The 19,974-nt window shown below is 37.9% G+C and overlaps 1 protein-coding gene across 1 annotated transcript in view; it reads left to right on the top strand.

Annotated features, from left to right (window-relative positions):
• Positions 1 to 19,965, top strand: part of LOC107563826 (partitioning defective 3 homolog) — an 85,980-nt gene extending 66,015 nt beyond the window's left edge. The window contains exons 22-24 of the mRNA XM_016248792.1: positions 16,357 to 16,474; positions 17,576 to 17,697; positions 18,847 to 19,965. Of these exons, the coding sequence (XP_016104278.1) occupies positions 16,357 to 16,474; positions 17,576 to 17,697; positions 18,847 to 19,273 (667 nt within the window). The 3' untranslated portion in view covers positions 19,274 to 19,965. The remainder of the gene's footprint in view (positions 1 to 16,356; positions 16,475 to 17,575; positions 17,698 to 18,846) is intronic.
• Positions 19,966 to 19,974: the final 9 nt, after the last annotated feature.

Genomic DNA, 19,974 nt, shown 5'->3' with positions numbered 1-19,974 from the left:
TATATATATATGTGTGTGTGTGTGTGTGTGTGTGTGTGTGTGTGTGTTTAAAAATACAAAATACAAAAAAACACACAATGGTGACAAAAAGAAGATTTATTAAATGAAAGACAATGGAATTAAATAAATCTAACAACAATTAATTAGTGCATGTGGCTGATGTCTAAGGTGGTCAGTTTAATTATAAATCTCTCTCTCTGCGGGGTCTCTGACCACCCACCAGGTTTGATGTGGCTTTGTTAGAACGTGTGTGATTGTGATCTTTAAGTCTGTAATCTGTTTAATCTGTGTTCTTGTGATCTGTTGATATGTTTTTTTCTTGAATTGCTCAGAGGATTTCGTTGTTAATGGAAGGATCAGAGAAATGTAATAGATCAGCGAAAAAAGAGAGGTGTGTGTGTGAGAGAGAGAGAGCGAGACGGGCAGTTTAAATGAATTAAACTCAATCTATCTTATTCGTTTCCACTCATAACCCCTCCTCTCTGAGCTGGGATTTGATTCTCTCAGGTTTTATTAAATTGACTTCTTAGATTTGAGTGAGAGAGTGACAACATGCACACACACACACACACAACCCATTTCTGCATGTTTTTTTCTCTGTCGTTATGAGCAAAGATACATGAGCCCTTTCGGTTCACATGTGAGCTGATGACCATGGGGCCACTGCCCGTGTCTCTAGTCTCCCAGCGCAGCGAAGGAGCCCCTGTGTAATCAACATTCCTCCTAACGAACTTTAGTTGTGTCAGTGCGTTTGTGTCTGTCTCTGTGTGTGTGTGTGTGTGTGTGTGTGTGTGTGTATGTGCGTGCGCGCATGCACTCTTGCTGAGTTGACTATGAGCCCAGTAGGGATTTTTAAAGAATGAATATTGCAGAGGCCAATTAAAGCAGCCAAACGCACACAGAGGGTAAACATCTGACTAATCCCACAGCATTCATGCTGAGAACTCACACACACACATGCATACACACACAAGTTTAAGCTCATTATCAGCATTCCCTGGCACGCTGCGTGGAAAAAAAGCATGGATTAAGAAAAACCAAAGCGTCAGAAACAAACTCGCAGCTTACAGATGGATAAAGGGAATGTGACACCACTGCTAATTAAAAGAAATAAATGAGTAAAGAGGAGAGCAATGAGTGGTTGCAGAATTTAGATGTGCTACTGGAAAAAGGCCACCTCTGTGGTTTGGAAAGTAGATTGATTTCGGTTACAAACGGCATATTGTACACTTTTGATACGCATTTAGTTTTAGCTCATGTTGAGTGATAATGTTATGGTTTCTTCCAATGAAGTTTAACAGGATAATTGTCATTTCCCCTCTGAACTTTAGCTGTTTGTGTTGAAGACTTTAAGACTTTTTGCTTTTGTTTGACTTTTGATTGACTGTCCTCCATGTTTTGGCCTAGTTAAGTGTAGTCCACCCAGAAATTTACATTTTGCCATAATTTACTCACTTTCATGTCATTCCAAATTTGTATGAGTTTCTTCCTCTGTGAATCACAAAATATGGCATTTTGAAGAACATTGTAAACCAAACAACATTGGAGTCCAGTGAGCACAGACTGAGGGAATAAATTATGACAGAATTTAATTTTTGAGGAAAATATGCCTATAATTAAGATAAGCCAAGTTGCTGAATATTAATATTTACGTAAAATTTGGTGTTAATATGCTCATGTTGTATACAGTTTTCTGTATTAAAAAGCATTGTTTGTGGATCATTTTGGCAATGTTCAACTCAAGCTCAGATCATTGAGGCCTACAATCAGTCAGTTCCAAAAAGAAATACAAAACCTGTGCTAATTGACCCTTCGCAAAGACCCACCACCCTTCGTTACTGTTGCTATGTCTGACAAACCATGCCTCTCTCACTCCTCACGTCATGTTCTCACGCAGTGAAAAATACATTGCGCAAAGAGAAAACTGACAACGCACCGACAGACAAGACGTATGGTATGAAACAAAGTCTCAGCTTTCAGATTTTGTATTTTTAAAGAAATTCAAACAATAAATACAGTTTTGTTACTCTTTAATGTGTCGTGACAGATTGCTTTAGCTCTTCCGTTCAAGCAGCATGTGATCTGATCATCTCTTCCTCTTTTCTGATTATAGCGCGAAATAAACATGAATGAACATCAAAAGGTATCTTGTTTCAAACTATCTGTAAAGGGTCAATTTGATGAAAAGATTGAATCCATTATTTGGTAATAATATAGCATAACAACAAAATTATAAGCAAGTTTCTGTAGGCTGATCATTTTTGTCCATAAACACCACTGTTGTAAAAGCAAATCGCAAAAAAAGTACAGAAATTATAAAAAAAATGTATAACTTGTATGACGTTTTAGTTCAGTTCAACTAAACATTAACTAACATCTTCGGGAAAAAGACATGAACACAACATGAAGATTATAAGGTTCTGAATAACTGTATTGAGTAGAGTACAGAAAGTGTTTGTTTGCCTGTCACTGTATAGTGCTTCATCAAATCCTGTATAGTAAAAGATGAATTAGCTAGATTTTATCATGCGTTTTCAATGTGTTTCTGAGGCAAAAATAGACTGAAACTCTTACATGAAACATGCCTAAGTTTGAATACTTGGCTCTAGGTGGAGCTTGTGTTGTGAATGTTACAGTACATCAAAATCTTAGGTCAAAAGAGCAAAAAAAAAAAATCTGTTTTTTGATGCTATATATGTCTTTCGGGTTTATATTAGAAGTTATTTTATCCATTATCATAACACGGCACATTATCATACACTGCACACATGGTTTGTTTTGGAAAGATCCGCTGAGGGGTCAGTGTGTTTGTAGTAGCTGGTGGTCTGTGGTTTCAGCCACTGAGACATTGTGGTCTAATGTTTATAAATGAACAGCAGTGGGGTGACGTTAATGAAGCCCCACAGTGCTGGCGGTTGAACCATCTCTCATTTGGGCCAAGTTAGATGCTCTAATGATGAATGGATCAAAAGACATTCAACACAATCTAGAGCTGCATTACTCTTTTCATGTTGATTTATCTCAGAGACAATTAATAGGATATGTTTTCTCAGTAATTCTCTCTCCCTCGCTTTCTTTTTTGTTCTGGCTAGTCAATGAATGCTCATTTAAAGGAATGCTTCAGCCAAAAATGAATATTCTGTCATCGTTTATTAACCGTATTCATCTGAGGAACACAAAAGAAAGAATCATCTCAAATGCAAAACTCCGTCTGTGTGCTTGTGTGTCTGTTATTAATGAAAATACTGTGCAGATTAACATTGACAATTGACACAAACAGAAGAAATCTTTCTCTTTCACTCGGTAAACTCAAACAGGCCTCCCATAATGTAACTAAATCCAGTATTTGCAATATTCTCTTAATGGATTTAATCTGTCACAACTTCTGATTATTAATTATGAGGCCACACATGCAGACGACAATCCGAGTATAGGGATAAACAGACATGAGCGGATAATAACCATCTGTTAAAAGCTAAATATTCCACTGAGACATCAGATTGTGTATTTTGTGTATTGTGGCATATGGTTTCAGATCTTCTCGACTTCGTATGCTTAACTTTTACTCGCTTGAGACGTGACATCAAATGGAGGTCAAAAGTTCAGAACCGAGTCAGGGTGACCCAAAAACCAATGTTACCGAGATCCCAGACCTCCTCGATCACCACTATGCCCCTAATTGCTTCTGGGACTGTCTCTATAGCTTTTATTAGAAAGCAATTGCTAAAGGAGGTATGTGGCCCTGTGTACACCTGGTAGCAACATGCTAATTTTTTTTGCTTTCCAGTTATTATCTCTTAAATTATTTCTCACGAATATCATTTTAATCTGACATCATCCGATGAGCATTTTCTAACAGTTCAAACGGATGTTAATACCAGGTGTAAACATGGCCTAAGTGAGATGCTTTGCAGTGTTTCTGGAATGACTTTAATCTTTTTATTAGAAATTAGAGAATGATCATTGGAGAATGGTAGGATGGGATCAGTACATGTAGAAGTTTTTCCTTTATGTTGTGCAATACTCTCGATATAAAGCTAGACACTGTTTGGTGAGTGAATTCACATGTGTATTTGCTGCATGTGAAATGATGGTTCGTTAGCAGTTTGTATGTGTGAGTGAATCGAAGAGTTCTCTGAATTGAGTGGATGCCCTTTCTCTGACCCCTCAACAAGATGACCTACTTTTCTGACAGAACATTGTTCTTCTGTCGGGAACGCGCCTCTCCTCTCCCTGTCTTTTTTCCTCTGTTTCTTTCAGGATATAGTTTCCCTATATGTAGGCTGCTTTCTCTGTGTATTTAGCATTCTACAATTGAGAATCAAGTTTGTGTGTGGTTTGTTCTCCTCTTTCTTATTTTAGGGTGTCAAGTGCAACTGTTTGCAGAGTGGATCTTGCATCTTTTGCAAAACACACCGGGTTTAAACGTGTAGACGAATTTGTAGCAACTAAAATCTAGTGAGCTGCCTTGATGTCTGTTGTCTACCAAGGCAGCTGCCTTCTAAGCATTGTAATTTATGTGCTATTATAGTATTAATATTGTGATGAATGTTTCTATTTAGATTCAATTTTAGTAATTTTAGTACGTCAAAAACTAATTTCAGTTAGTTGCCAAAGTAACATTTCGAATATAAAAAAGTATGATTTATTTCACACAACGTTTTTGCATTCGAATGCGGATTTTTATTTTAAATTCGACGAATATTCGAAATTCGATTTTTTTTGACAGCCCTAATAAGCATATTCTATAAAAGCAATATTCTATAAAATAGTATTTTCTAAGTGAATTTAGCTTTTTGACACTGCTTTTGGTGTTAAATGAAATTAGTATATTTAAAATTGGCATTTTTTTCACTTTGTCTGCCACCTTGGATTTTTTCACTGACTGTTGCAATGCAGGCAGCTCACTAGCTATCATGTGCATTTTGATGGTCACAGAAATCGCATGGACTGGTTCAGTTAACACGGTGTGTACGTAAAGACAAGCTTATTTCTTATTTCAGTACAAAATGCAGTTCAGTAACCTTTTTTGTGTAACAGTCAGAGGTTTTCGTTAAATCACGTTCAGCTGCAGACAGTTTTACTGGTGATAGGCGACTTCATATTTCAGAGAGAAGAAGTGACTCCAGTGTGACATTAAAACTGTCCCCCTGCGCGCACGACTACATGTTCAGATTTAATTGGTTCTGTTGTCGATGCTCGCGCTCAGTCATGCTGTGAGCTCTGCGTGTGCTTATGCGTTTATAAGACATTAGCTTAGAAATATTATCTCACTGTCTGTGTTGTTAATGGCTGCTGTAGAACGTGTCACTCAGATGAATGAGTCAGTAGGAGTTTATATTCGAATGCTGTAATTTATAATCATGACTTGAATGTAAATATGAGCTGATTTTGTCAGAAGCACTTGGTAGGAGTTTCCTCAGCCTGTGTGTGGCCGTTAACAGGGTGTTTTCTGTAGGTCTCTTCGCAGCACATGACCTGACTGACATGTGGAAAGGTACAGTGAAGTGTGCGAGGTGTCGCTAACAGGCCGACTGCTGGAGTTACAGGAAGTACAGAGAGCCAATTAGAGCATTCATAGCAACAGATCTCGCTCACACACACTGACACCTACTCAATCTCTCCTGTGAAGACATTAGCCCTGTTCCATACCCTAGCAAGCTGCCTACTTAGACATTATGCAGCTTTCTAAGATGCCTGATTTTGGCTAAAATTTAAGGCAATGTTGCATGCAGGTAAAGTAGAAGGCATTCCCAGAATGCAATAGAAGTGGGTTTGTTGACTTTTATCTCTTTATTAGAAACTAGAGAATGGTTATTGGAGAAAGATAGGATAGGATCAGTTCAGTACATGTTACAGTTTGAACTCAAACCTGCATCCACCACATTAGTACCATGGCTTAATGTGTCAGGAACTTAATGTCCCATACAGAAGTGAATTGAGAATGCTTTTTAAATTTCAATCCAAATCCTGAATTGGAATTAATTTAGTATACAGGAACTACACTTTATTTGAATTTAACTTCAAGGAAGTGAAATTAAAATTCATGTAATCCCATTAAGTAATTACCAAGAAAAATTAACTATAGTTAACTCTTGTTTATGAGCCCTGCCGATTTATAGATCATTACGGGAAGAACTTTATTACCTAGATTGCCATTAAAGTCAGCATGAAATAAAATCTCGCCCTATTTATTTTACAAATCCATGTTGTTGGTTTTATTGCAAATGATTCATCTGTGTAATTTTTTTTTTTTACCTAAAAATTTTGAAACAAACTTGATTTTCCAGTGAAACTCTCACTGACTCTCTGTACTTCTCTAATCTTTTAGTGCATTTAAACTTATCCCTGCAAAATCGCTTTTATCCATATTGAAATCCAAATTGCTGTCAGTGTGAACGCTCTTTTAGACTACTGTACCATTAGCTTAGAAATATTCTAACTCCAAACTCTATAGAAGTCAACCAGTGCCTAGATGTTGAGAACAAAGCTCTTTTTTTCACCTAATAGGGTACTTTTTTTTATTCCTGCATTCACATTGCCTCTTTGTTTGTCTCACTTTCTTTAGTGTTGAGCCTTGTTAAATTGGCCTCATGTTGACATGCTTAGTTTACACATCTGTGTTGTAGACATATAAATGTTTCTGTATATAAAACCCCCTTCCAATGTCAAGACACTGATCGGCAAAGCAGATCTAATGATTGGAATGGGGAATCACTCTGCTGCTATCGATCTGATCTCACACATGATTGTGTTAGCAGAAGTAATGAGAAATCAATAAGTACTGACTCCCTTAAATGCACAGGATTAATACTATTAGGAGTCAGTATGCAGCAGTACACACATACACAAACACGCACTCCTTGCCCGTAAACCGCCAGTCCATTAGCCTTATCTTTTGGTCACATTAATGAAAGCTCTTCACCCGCAGCGCACCCTGGTAACCACACCACACAAATCTGCCCACCTATGCCTGACTGTAACCATGGAAACCACACACCCTTCACTCACATTATTCCTGTAACCATGGCAACCACATGTAAACCACTGTATGATGCCAGTGTGTACCAGGATATTTGCATATTTACATGATATGGTATTCTATGGTGTTCCAAGAAGCACATTGTAATCTCATGTAAATCATGTACATTTCATGTAACTTGTAAATAGCATTGTAAAATCCAATAATATTACCATGGTACCCTGTCAATTTGTATGTAGGACTTTCTTTGTGTTTTAGGGTGACAATATTGATGTTTAAAAAAAAAAAGTTATTACTTTTTATTGGTAAAAACAGATTTTTTTTCACCAGGTGCTGCCAATATACTTTATATGTAATTTGTTATATTTAAAAAATATATATTATATGTAGAAATTATCATGAAATTCTATTTATAAATGTATAAAATAAGTAAGCTATAGGCAACCCTTAATTTAAAGTGCTTAATGTAGTTAATTTAGCTTTCAAGTCTACTTTCAAATCGCTGTTAGTGTGAATGCTCTTTAAAAAAACTACTAGCTCACAAACTCACTTTTAAGATATTGTGATACTGATTGGGATTAACGCATAGAAAATTATGTAATTTTACATTTCCCTTGAATTTTACATTCACATTTCAGTCTGCTGTGTGCAACTGTACCTAAAACTGCACTGAGTGAGGTGTTTTTGACACCTGACACCTGTAATGTGAATGTGGCGGTACACTTACTGAAATTAATCATTAAATAGTAATTGACCAATAGTGTGCATGCATTGTACATAATCAACCAACTGTGTCGTGCAAGAAGCAGTGTTAATTTCGTTGACGAATAATTTTCGTCATATTTTCGTCAACGACATTTTTTTCACTGGCGACAATGAGACAATAACAAACTAAAACTCTTTTTGAATGATAAAAACTATGACGGATATTAATTGACATTTTCGTCAACGAATAAAAACGAGACAAATGTTAGGGAGGGACGGTTTGGGAAGAGATTCATTCAAAACGAATCTGCTGTGTAGTTAGGAGGTTAGATGCGTACATATGAACCGGCGGGACATAAGCTAAAATACACTTGCTGCACGTCTCATAAAACATTCAAAAATGTCAATATGTGGGAGTAAGAGAAGAGCAGACATATAGATAAATCTGATGATGCAAGAGAGAACTCAGTCAGGTCAGGTTTTCTGAGCGCAGACACTGAAGCATACACACACACACACACACACACACACACACACACACACAGAGAAAACGCATCTCACAGCACACAGGTAGGCCTACTCTCGCGTCGCATGAATGAGATCATGTGGCTGCTGAAAATTCAGCTTTGCAAGCACAAAAATAAATTACAATTTAAAATCTATTAAAATAGAAAGCTTTTTTTATTGTAAAATTATTTCACATTTTTACTGTTATTTTTATATCATTATAAAATGCAGCCTTAGTGCGTATAGGTGACTACTTTCAAAAACATATAAAGACAAAAAAAATCGTAATTATTCCAAACTGATTGTAGGTCTATGTGTGGTTGAAAAAAATGGCCTCTGTGGGTTTATAAAAATTGTTTTTCTTCATACGCTTTTTGTTGTGGTGACTGTATTGGTGTTTATTGTGCTTCTTTGATTGTTTCCAACTGTCTACAGTCTGTATATTCACATTTTTTGCTGTCTGTGGTTTTAAAAAGCACACAAAGATGCAAACTCATCCTGAACCTGTTTTTGATTTATTTACTAATTGGATTTACAGCTCCTTTCTCAGGAGCTCTGCTGAGAACAGGTCGATTTTGGTCTGTCTAATTAATATTCATGAGCCTCTCTTCTGATTGGCCTGTTGTTTTCTGAGTGACGCACGGCCAGGCCAACCACAGGTAACTAGGTTCAGCCGACGTCACGGCGCTAGCTGGAGGCAGCAAAACAAAGGGGGGAACTGGAGCCCATTTAAACCAGCGCAGATTCAGCTACATGAGCCTAAAATATCATCTTGTTGTGATGTTGGGTGCCAGAATCGACGTAATACAGCCTCAAATTAGAAATTTGATCGCATATCTGCTACCACTGCCAGACAAAAAACCGACGACAGCTGTGGTTATACGCGATAAAACGAGCAGACTGGACAGAAACGATCGTCAAAAATGCTCACGTTTGCAGCACACACTTCTTATCAGAAAAGGTTCAATAAAGTATTGTCTTTTGTTGTTATGGGCGCGTCTACAGAATTCTTGCCATATGTCTATGTTTCTTGCATCTCACGACATGTTGTGTATGAAATAATGTCTGTGTGCATGTGTGTAAAACAACAAACTGACGATATATATATAAGCATTTGTAATTGTATATACATTGTTGTGATTAATTGTGGCTGGAACAATAGTGTAGCTGAAAAAATTGTTGCCTGCTGAAATTGAAATATGTGTACATCTTCATCATGACTAGATAGACACGGTGAGTTCGTCTTTACTATACAGGTTAGATGTGATCCACCTCATAGTAACAATCCTGTCAGATCGTCCATCCTTTGAGTATAACGTGTAACGTTACAGGTCGGCTGATCTGATTTCATGGTTAAAGTTAACCTTTTCGACATGTTTCTGTATTGTCGTTGCTCAGCAAAAGCATGGACGCGATGTTGTCTGTGGGTTTGGCTAAAGGAGAGTGGGACGGTGGGAGGTGCTCGGGGTGGTGACTGTAGTTCTGACGTCAACTTTTTACGGAAGTCACATCGGTTCGTGAAAAATAGCTAGAACTTTAAGCAGGCGGTGTGCATTTTACTGTGGACTGACTGTTTTGAAACTTATATGGTAGTTAAATAGCCACTAGACCTCAGTAATCGTGAAAAAAGCCAGGAAATTTCAGTTTTGACAATATGGGACCTTTAAACAAAAAACAATTATGATTTTGATCATTACTGATGTGATTATCGATATATTGTCTGTCTATATAGTCAGTGCTTTGATTTTAAGATTTTATGTTTCTCTTCCTCACAAGGTGTTGAGTGCACAGCAGCATTTGTGACACTCTTTCCATTTGTGCACTTACAGCAAGCACTGAACTGCCCAAAATAATGTGGTCTATCCATTTCAGCAGGAAGGCATGGTTACCACGGCGATAGTGATTCTTATATGCTCTAATGGCAACTGGAGGTCTTTTAAAGTACATTAAAACCAACGTTATCACAATTCCTGACATCACATGCACACTGCTCTCAGAACAAATTATGAGCTGTGATGAGACCATATGTCTCCAAATCTCCTTTCACAAGCTAGAAGCTGTTTACATATTGATATTAGATGCTGCATTATATGCTCGGGCGGAACATTCATTCCTTTTATGAAGAGATCTGTCAGCGAGAAATGTTTTACTGCTCATATCTATCTTTTTGTGTATCAGTGGTTTTAAAAGCTTTGCTGCATGACTGTACGCAGAGACTGCATCCTCTAGATGAGCCATTTCGGTAATGAGTCCTGCAGATCATAGCAGTCATTATAATCAGACTTCTCCCTCTATGCACTGGGTGAATGCTTGATGAGGCTGTGAAAGTATGAATGCAGTATGAGGCTGTGAGAGGGTGATTTCTTAATGTGGCGATGAGAGAGTGAAAGCTAGAAGAGGTTGTGGGAGGGTAAATGGTAGATGAGGCTGTAAGAGGAAAAACTCTGAGACTGTGAAAGAGTGAATGCTAGATGAGACTGAGAGAACGAATGTCAGATGAGGCTGTGAGGATGAATGCTAGATGAGGCTGTGAGCACATGAATGCTCCATTCACCTATGAGAGCATGAATGCTACATGAGGCTGTGAGAGGAAGAATTCTAGATGAGACCATGAGAGGATCAATTCTAAATGAAACTGTGAGAGGATAAATGTCAGATGAGTCTGTGAGAGGGTGAATGTCAAATGAGACTGCGAGGAAGTATTCTAGATGAGGCTATGAGAAGAAGAATTCTAGATTAGGCTGAGAGGGTGAACGTCAGATGAGGCTGTGAGAAGAATTCTAGATGAAGCTCTGAGAGGAAGAATGTCTGATGAGGTTGTTAGAGGAATAATTCTAGATGAGGCTGTGAGAGGATGACTTCTAGATGAGGCTGTGAGGATGAATGTCAGATGAGGATGTGAGAGGACGAATGTCTGATGATACTGTGAAAGGAAAAACTAGATGAGATCGTGAGGGGATGAATGTCAGATGAGGCTGTTAAGAGGATGAATGTCTGATGAGGCTGTTAGAGGAATAATTCTAGATGAGGCTATGAGAAGAAGAATTCTAGATTAGGCTGTGAGAGGGTGAACAACAGATGAGGCTGTGAGAGGATCAATTCTAGATGAGGCTGTGAGAGGATGAATGTCAGATGAGGATGTGAGAGGACGAATGTCTTATGATACTGTGAGAGGAAAAACTCTAGATGAGACCGTGAAGGGATGAATGTCAGATGAGGCTGTGAGAGGATTAATGTCAGATGAGGCTATTAAGAGGATGAATGTCTGATGAGGCTGTTAGATGAATACTTCTAGATGAGGCTGTGAGAGGATGAATTCGAGATGAGACTTTGAGAGGATGAATGTCAGATGAGGCTGAGAGGACGAATGTCAGATGAGGCTGTGAGAGGAAAAATTCTAGATGAGACCTTGAAGGGATGAATATCAGATTAGGCTGTGAAAGGATGAATTCTAGATAAGCCTGTGAGAGGAAGAATGTCTGATGAGGCTGTGAGAGGATGAATTCTAGATGAAGCTGTGAGAGGACAAATGTCAGATGAGGCTGTGAGAGGATGAATTCTAGATGAAGCTGTGAGAGGATGAATGTCAGATGGTGTGTTACACTGGGTTGGCCCCTTAGTCATATCAGTGATGAATTTACAGTGAAGTGCACTTTTGATTGTGCCGCACTTTCTTGACCACAAAATGGCAGCCCTTATAGAGAGCTGGAGAAAAATAATGGGCTAAATTAACAATAAGTGCCCACTTAAACTGTGTGTGTTTTTCATAAGCATGTGTGTTTACCTGTGAAAAGTCCTTTTAAACAGATCTGGTTTCATCCCTTCTCACTCCCAACTCCCTTTTCTGTTCATTTGAAGTAATAAAAGAGACAAGTTATTACTACGTTGTCATTTTCATCCATGCTTGGTGTGTATTGATTATTTTGACCTGATTCTGGTGCTTTGAGCTCACAGCTGTTAGATAAAAATGCCAGGAGAATGTGGAACACTGTTGAAAGTGATGCTCTTTAAAGGGATACTCCATCCAAAATGAAAATTCTATCATTCGCTCACCCTCATGTCCTTCCAAACCTCTATAACTTATAAAAAAGAAGAGATTTTGAGAAATGTCTCAGTGTTTTTGTCTAAACATTCGATCCAGTGTCGTTTGGTTCCCAGCGTTCTTCAAAATATCTTCTTTTGTGTTCCGCAGAAGACAAAGGTTTGGAACAACACAAGTTTTGGGTGGAATATCCCTTTAAGAGGGTCCGTTTTGTTAGTTCTACTTTAGAATCTCATACACCTTTACCTCAATGTCTAAAATGCCTTTAATATAAGCTAGTCATGATAAATGCAGACTAACTCTAACTCAAATCATTAAAGCTCTTAAAAGAGAACTGCATGCATTTTTATAATAATGTATGAAAAATTTTTACCTTTGAAGATGTTGCCAAAGTTAGATTTAAAAAAATATATATATGTTTTTTTTTTTTTAGATTTACCTTACTTCTGGCTGTAATTTTGTCAAGTTATATACATTTTGAATTAGTTTTAAGCATTTCATCATACGTACACACAAATACACACTGCAGTCATTCCTAACACACAATAGGTCTACTTTGAAAGCCATTTGCCCTCGAGTTCAGAAATAGATCTCATTTATTATGGTAAAGAGAAACTAGTTATATGGGCAGACACACTTGAGGAATGTTACATTTTCATAACTATATCGGTTTTTCTGGCTTTGTGCCATGCTTTCATAATTATTTTATGGTTGTCAGTCAGATTTAAAATGAGTGTTTGTAGAGTAACTTCCTCAACAGGTCACACACAAACATGACTGCTAAATAAGCTCCTCTATGTGCCACGAGTGAATTTGTGTGTAATTCCGGTGAGTCTCTCGGTCTGATCTGAGAGTTATGCCACTGTTTTAAATGGCTCCAGCTGTTGGCAGTGAAATAAGTAATCTCATGATGGGGTCAGAGGGACATCCTGTCCGGCTTATGCTGTATGTATGTGCACGCTGGTAAAAAAGAAATATGTCAGAACAGAACAAATGTGTTTAAGTCAATGCAGCTGACAATGGAAATGTAATTTTGCACAGGTACTGTTACTGCCGTGTCAGCATGTGTACACACACTCACGATGGCTTTCTTTGTTCATCTGGGCATTGTAATGCATTTAGATGTTGCAAGGTTATTATTTTAGCCTTTCCGGAAACATTACAGCAGTTCTTCATTGATTCTCTTATTGGATTAAATGGCTCCATGGTGTTGATGTATTTGTGTTTTTGATGAGTTTGTATTGATTGGTGTGTTTTAGATCAGGCCTAAGTGTAAGAGAAAGAGTTCAGTTGTGGTTTTGGAACGAATGTTTGACCTATATGTATTTTTCTGTGTGTGTCAGTGGCGCCGCTGAGCCGATGCTGAATCTGCACCGCCACGGCAAATGTGAGAAATTATATTTCTGTTGTGAGTTTGCAATCTGAAATGTGATGGGATACAAAGACCTGGGTGCTGTGAAATAACGTTAAGCATTGCTGGACTCAAAAACAACCGTATATTGTGACTAGTATATTCTGACTCACAAACAAATGTATCTTACAAGCCAATTCCTTTAAGAAATTGCACAGAAAGAATCTCATGTTACAGCTGATTTGAATTCACTAAAATTCACTTATCCCAAATATGATAGATAGATAGATAGATAGATAGATAGATAGATGTATATATATCTATATCTGTATGTGTGTGTGTGTGAGATTAAAGATCTATCAATCTATCTGCCGTTATAGTTATTTTTTAATTAGATATATTCTGTAAATACATAAGCATAAATATATATGTGTATATACAATAATATAATATACAAATAATAAATATACATTTCAATGCCAAGAGAAAGAGTTCAGTTGGGGTTTTAGAGCGAATGTTTGACCTATGTATTTTTATGTGTCAGTGGCGGCGCTGCTGAATCTGCACCGCCATGGCAAATGTGAAAAATTATATTTCTGTTGAGAGTTTGCAGTCTGAAATGTGATGAGATACAAAGACCTGGGTGCTGCGAAATAACTTTAAGCATTGCTGGACTCAAAAACAACCGTATATTGTGACTAGTATATTCTGACTCACAAACAAATGTATCTTACAAGCCAATTCCTTTAAGAAATTGCACAGAAAGAATCTCAAGTTACAGCTGATTTGAATTCACTAAAATTCACTTATCCCAAATATGACAAAGCGATAGATAGATAGATAGATAGATAGATGTATATATATCTATATCTGTATGTGTGTGTGTGTGAGATTAAAGATCTATCAATCTATCTGCCATTATAGTTATTTTTTAATTAGATATATTCTGTAAATACATATATATATATGCATAAATATATATGTGTATATACAATAATATAATATACAAATAATAAATATACAATTATGGAAGATAAAACAAGGAGTTGTAAATAAACAATGATTATTGGTGCACATTTAACAAGAAAATGCTATTTCAGTCTTATTCTTTCTACTTCAAAATTTCATGATTATGTACGGTTTCTTTTTAATTATTAATGAAATTATAAATACAATTTCTCTCTCTCTCTCTCTCTCTCTCTCTCTCTCTCTCTCTATATATATATATATATATTAGAAACACATGCATGTTTTATGATTAGTCTGCGTTCTTAAATTATCTCCAGTCATCTCCTGTGACAAAGTTTATACTGCATCTGTGTGTTTTAAACTGGACATCTGCTCATGTGTAAAAAGCCCCAGTTGCTGTCTTCTATATCGTAAACACTCAACATGTGATTATGGAATTTTAATAAGAGGAAATCTGTCTGGTTTTTTCTCACACACACACACATGCACGTCTATACTGTAATTTATACTACGGGGCCGTTGAATGCTTGAATCTGATTGGCTGACGAACGTTCTGAGGTGTGCAATTATTTTCAGGAAAACGCACGGCGTTCCAGACAGATCTCTTGACCGCATTACAGTTCCATATCACTTCGCATAGTTAACTGTAATAACGGAAATTAGCATACAGTACCTATACAGCACACAGGAATTACTGCAATCTCACGTGCTCGCACACGCACACTACGGTCACGCAGTTTGCACAAAAAGGTGTTGTCAGCGCTGCCCTGATGATTTGATCAGTTAGCCTATATAGTGTAGCAACTTAAAGGCTACACATGACATTTCTCACTAGCGAGGTAATAACAGCGCTGTTTAGAGATGCTGCTGCCGAACACTGTTGAGGGATGCACAGAGGTAGCCTAATTCACACAAGCTCTCTCTCTCTCTCTTTCTCTTTCTCTCTGTGTGTCTGTCTCTCTCGCTCTCTTTCTAATAACTTCATTAATAACTGCATTAGAATGCTATTAACGGCTTAAAATTACATTTTGGAACTAGCAAAAGAGGCGTTGTTGGATGAGATGCGGAAGAAATAATCCTACTCACAATATGATGCCATAGAAGAACCAGTTTTGGTTCCACAAAGAACCATTCAGTCAAAGGTTCTTTAAAGAACCATCTCTTTCTTACCTTTTTATAATCTGAAGAACCTTCTTTCGCCACAAAGAACCTTTTGTGAAACAGAAAGGTTCTTTAGATGTTGAAGGTTCTTTATGGAACCATTTAGACAAAAAGGTTCTTCTATGGCATCGTGAAGCACCTTTATTTTTAAGAGTGTATATCATCTGATCGATGTCTTGAGGTGTGGTAACCGTAGTATAAGCGGAATAATTGACTCCGGGCCGTTGAATTATTAGAAAAATAATGCACACCCGAGGTGACCCGCTTCGTGTCGTGGCCGCATCACCACCTCGGGTGTGCATTATTTTTCTAATAATTTAATGGCCTGTCGTCAGTTCTTCCTTACATAAACTGCCGCTTGTCTGTGTCTGGTGAATTCTGCTGTGGGCTTTCCTCATCTGATCTTGTGGAGCATAGGAGAGGCCGTGTTTGTTGCCCATTTAGGTATCTGGACCATCTGTGCACCGTGTGTGACATCTTGACCTTTGTTCTCATAAAGGTAGCGGAGCGTAACTAGGTGACCTTTTACACAGGGTCGCACTTCCAGCACCTGTCATTCCGGAGCGTATAAGATCAAAGGGATTAGGATGTAATGTTCTAATGTGTCATCATGTGCCCTCTTCCTCCTGCTCCTAACAGGCTGACGCCCAGCAACCACGACCGAATCCAGCGCTTACGCCAGGAGTTCCAGCAGGTCCAGCAGGAAGAGGCGGAGCCAGATGATCGCCACCGCTCCTATAGCTTGGAGCAGCCCTGGGTGAGTGTGTGAGCTGTGTATGTGCACCCATGATCACTGGACGTACGCCCCATGGTCTCTGGGAGCTCCCAGGAAGGACAAGACTAAGTCCAAGGACTGGGGAGGTTATGTATACGATCTCCAGACCTGGGCTAATGCTAACCGCTAACCTGAGACCACTGCATGCAGGAGCATGTCACCTCTGACACTGACATTATCCGCTAACAATGCTAACATCACCATGTGTTCATCCATCTGGACTGTTCACCCAACCATTCATCTGTTCAGACATATCACCGCTGCCATGACCTCAGCAGATCACGAATTAAGGCAAGAACTGCGATTGACTGATTGTATGTTTGCAAGATGAAAGTGTGTGTCTGAGTTTAAAAATCAATGTTTTAAGACTGAAATTGTTTAGTATTTAAGATATCGAATTCAAATCCAGATCATTCGAATCTGGATTGAGTGTGAACTCAATATGTTGATCTGGATTTAGGTCAATTTAAACCTCTTTTGCCTATAAAATGAAGCAGAAAGTCCTAATAAAGGGATAGTTCACCCAAAAATTACAATTCGGTCATGATTTACTCGTGTTGTTCCAAACATGCATGACTGTGATTTTTTTTTCTCTACACAATAAAAATAATTTGTTTTGGACCCTATTTAAGCTTCCCTATCCTAGTACAAACATTCCTAAAATACCTTCTTTTTTGTTCCTCAGAAGAAAGTAAACAATGACGGAGTATACATTTTTTGGTAAACTATCCCTCAGGAATGAGTTGCACTTAAAGATCGTTTCAGAAGCTCTTCTGTGTGGATTGCTTTTAACATATTCATTTGTATTCATCTTTTCAGGGAGAGAGTTTCAATGAACTGTTACACACGGTGTTGTGTATTTTCCTTAACATTCAAACACACATTTCTGCACAAATGTCACAGACCTCTACACAAAAACACCTCTGAATCCTGGTAAGTGCTTAGCTTGAGTGTTTGTGTGTCTGTATGTTCATAATGATCTTTCCAGAACTCAAATTCTCTCTCTTCCAAATTTGTCTCTCTACACAACTTTTACCTGATTGCTTTAGTTTGACATGTTAATAACTCCTGTTTGTGTTCCAGTCCAACTGCAGCTCTCAGACATCATCTGGCCGTCATTCAGTGTCTGTGGAGGTGCAGTTACAGAGGCAGGAAGCCAGAGATGCTTTCACACATGCTCAGAGACAGTACAGCTCTCTGCCACGGTACGTGTGTTTGTGAAATATACCGTAATGCAGTGGTGCTGTTATTTATTGAGTAAAACACTTAAACTATCTCATCAAATTAAAATTAAAATAAAACGTTTTTTGGCTTGTAGTTTGTCTATTTACTATGATTTTCAAAAGTTTTGAGGTCAGTAAGATTTTATTTTAGGAAATGCATTAAATTTATTAAAAGTGGCATTAAAGACATTCGCTACAAAAATTCCTATTTCAAATAGATTCTGTTGTTTTCATGAAAGAATACAAAAAAAAAATTTGTATCACTGTTTCAATAAAAATATCAAGCAGCATAACTGTTTTTAACACCAATAATAAGAAATGTTTCTTGAGAACCAAATCAGCATATTAGAATTATTTCTGAGGGATCATGTGACTCAATGAAGCGCTTAGTTTTAAAACTAAAACCTTTAAAAAAATTGTTACTTGAAATAAAACATTAACTAAAATAAAAGAAAATATGAAAAAAAGTACTAAAATAGCTAAAACTGAAATCAAAATTAATTGAACTACATAGATTTATTATAAAAGAACCGAAAGCTAATAAAAATGACAAAAACATTTCTAAAACTAACTAAAATTAAATTGAACAATTAAATGCAAATAAAAAAAGAAACAATTAAATGCATTTACAGGAATAACTTGTATTTTAAAATATATTAAAATAGATGTTTCACAATATTTGCATAAATAAAAAGATAATTTTTACTGTATTTTGATTAAATGAATGCAGTCATAGTGAGCATAAGAGACTTCTTTCGAAAATAATGGAGAAAAAACACTTTTGAATAGTAGTGTATATTTTAATATTAGGATAAAATAATTCAGTTTGAACAACTTTTCTCTTTAAGCAAAATCGGGAAAAAAATAAATGAGTAAATAAAATTTCATCCAATAAAATTCATCTTCCTAATGCTTAATAAATAAAGAAATTGGCTGGATTTGATCCATTTTGAAAGCTGACAAGTGTGGTTTTGATGGACTGTGATGTAAACTAGAAGATACTGGCAAAAAAATAAAAAATTATGATATGTCCCGGCCCTACTTCCTGTTTCAGTAGGAATAAACTATTAATGTCTTTAAGAACATTTGCACACACAGCTTCTCACCTTGCCCATTTCTCCGTGTGTGTAGCCACCCTCGTAAGATGCCCACCCCGGCCTCAGAAAGCGAGTGGGAGAGGAAATGTCCGGCCGGAGACAGTTTCCAGGCAGCTAAAGACAGCGGCCGTTACTCCAGCTACCAGGGACCTCGTGCTGTCCCGCGCACCGTTCCTCGTCCTGGCTGCAGGAATGGCCTCTCCGCTCCCCCAGGATCCAGCGCTTCCTCAGTGGGTGGCGGCTACAATGCACGTGTCCTCCTGGAGGCCCAGGAGCTCCTGCGACAGGAACAGAGACGCAGGGAACAGGAAATGAAAGTAAGAGCCCCGTCAATTCGATTGGACTACGAATCCCAGGATTCCAAAGGACCCCACAGACAGGACGTCCCACCTTCCCCTTCCCAGGTTGTCCGGCTCAGCTGCATACACACACCTGAGAAAACACGCCCGTTTTTGTCATGAGATAAAAGAAGCAAAAGATTTTTCAAAGCGGCAAAAGGCTCACAGTAACAAATGTTTATTTGTGTGCCAGTTGTACACAGACTCCCAGAGTGCCTTTTCTTTGAGGTCACAGTGGTCCCGCCCAATCTGACAGCTCATTGGTGCATCCAGAGGCAAGAAGTCTCTTGATTCGCTGTGAAGACCTTCAAGCTCTGACAATCAGCCGGACACTGACCTGTTCCTCTGTAGAACCACATAGAACTCGTTCAAAATGAGCAGCTTCCTGCTTTGCACAGGTTTTGATTAAGTTTTGTGAAGTAGAGCTTTTTTAACTAAGATTTATCAGATGAATTCTTACACATCAGGTAAAATTGTCAGTTGAACGTGTATTTGATGTCGTAGTAAGGGGGGAAAAAGTAGGACTGAGTACAGGTGGCCCAGCAAACCTAGCGACGCCACTGGATGTAGTCACATGTTTAAAGAACTCAACAAATCTAGGTACAAAACACACAGTCAGAGTGACGGACTCCTGGGAATCCAGTGAAAAGGGAAAATCCCAAAAATGCAATGGAAAGGAAATGGGGTCACAGATAGCAGGTCATTAATTGATGCTCCTCATTAAATTTTCAGAGCTCTTTCACACACAGACACAGAACCCACGACCCACTGCTGCCTGCCAGGTGTGTGTGTGTGTGCGTGTGTGTGTGTGTGTGTGTGTGTGT

The sequence above is a fragment of the Sinocyclocheilus grahami genome, unplaced genomic scaffold (assembly GCF_001515645.1).
Source record: "Sinocyclocheilus grahami isolate Dianchi unplaced genomic scaffold, SAMN03320097.WGS_v1.1 scaffold890.1, whole genome shotgun sequence".
Classification (NCBI taxonomy): Eukaryota; Metazoa; Chordata; class Actinopteri; order Cypriniformes; family Cyprinidae; genus Sinocyclocheilus; species Sinocyclocheilus grahami.
This window is presented reverse-complemented; position numbering and strand designations above follow the sequence as displayed.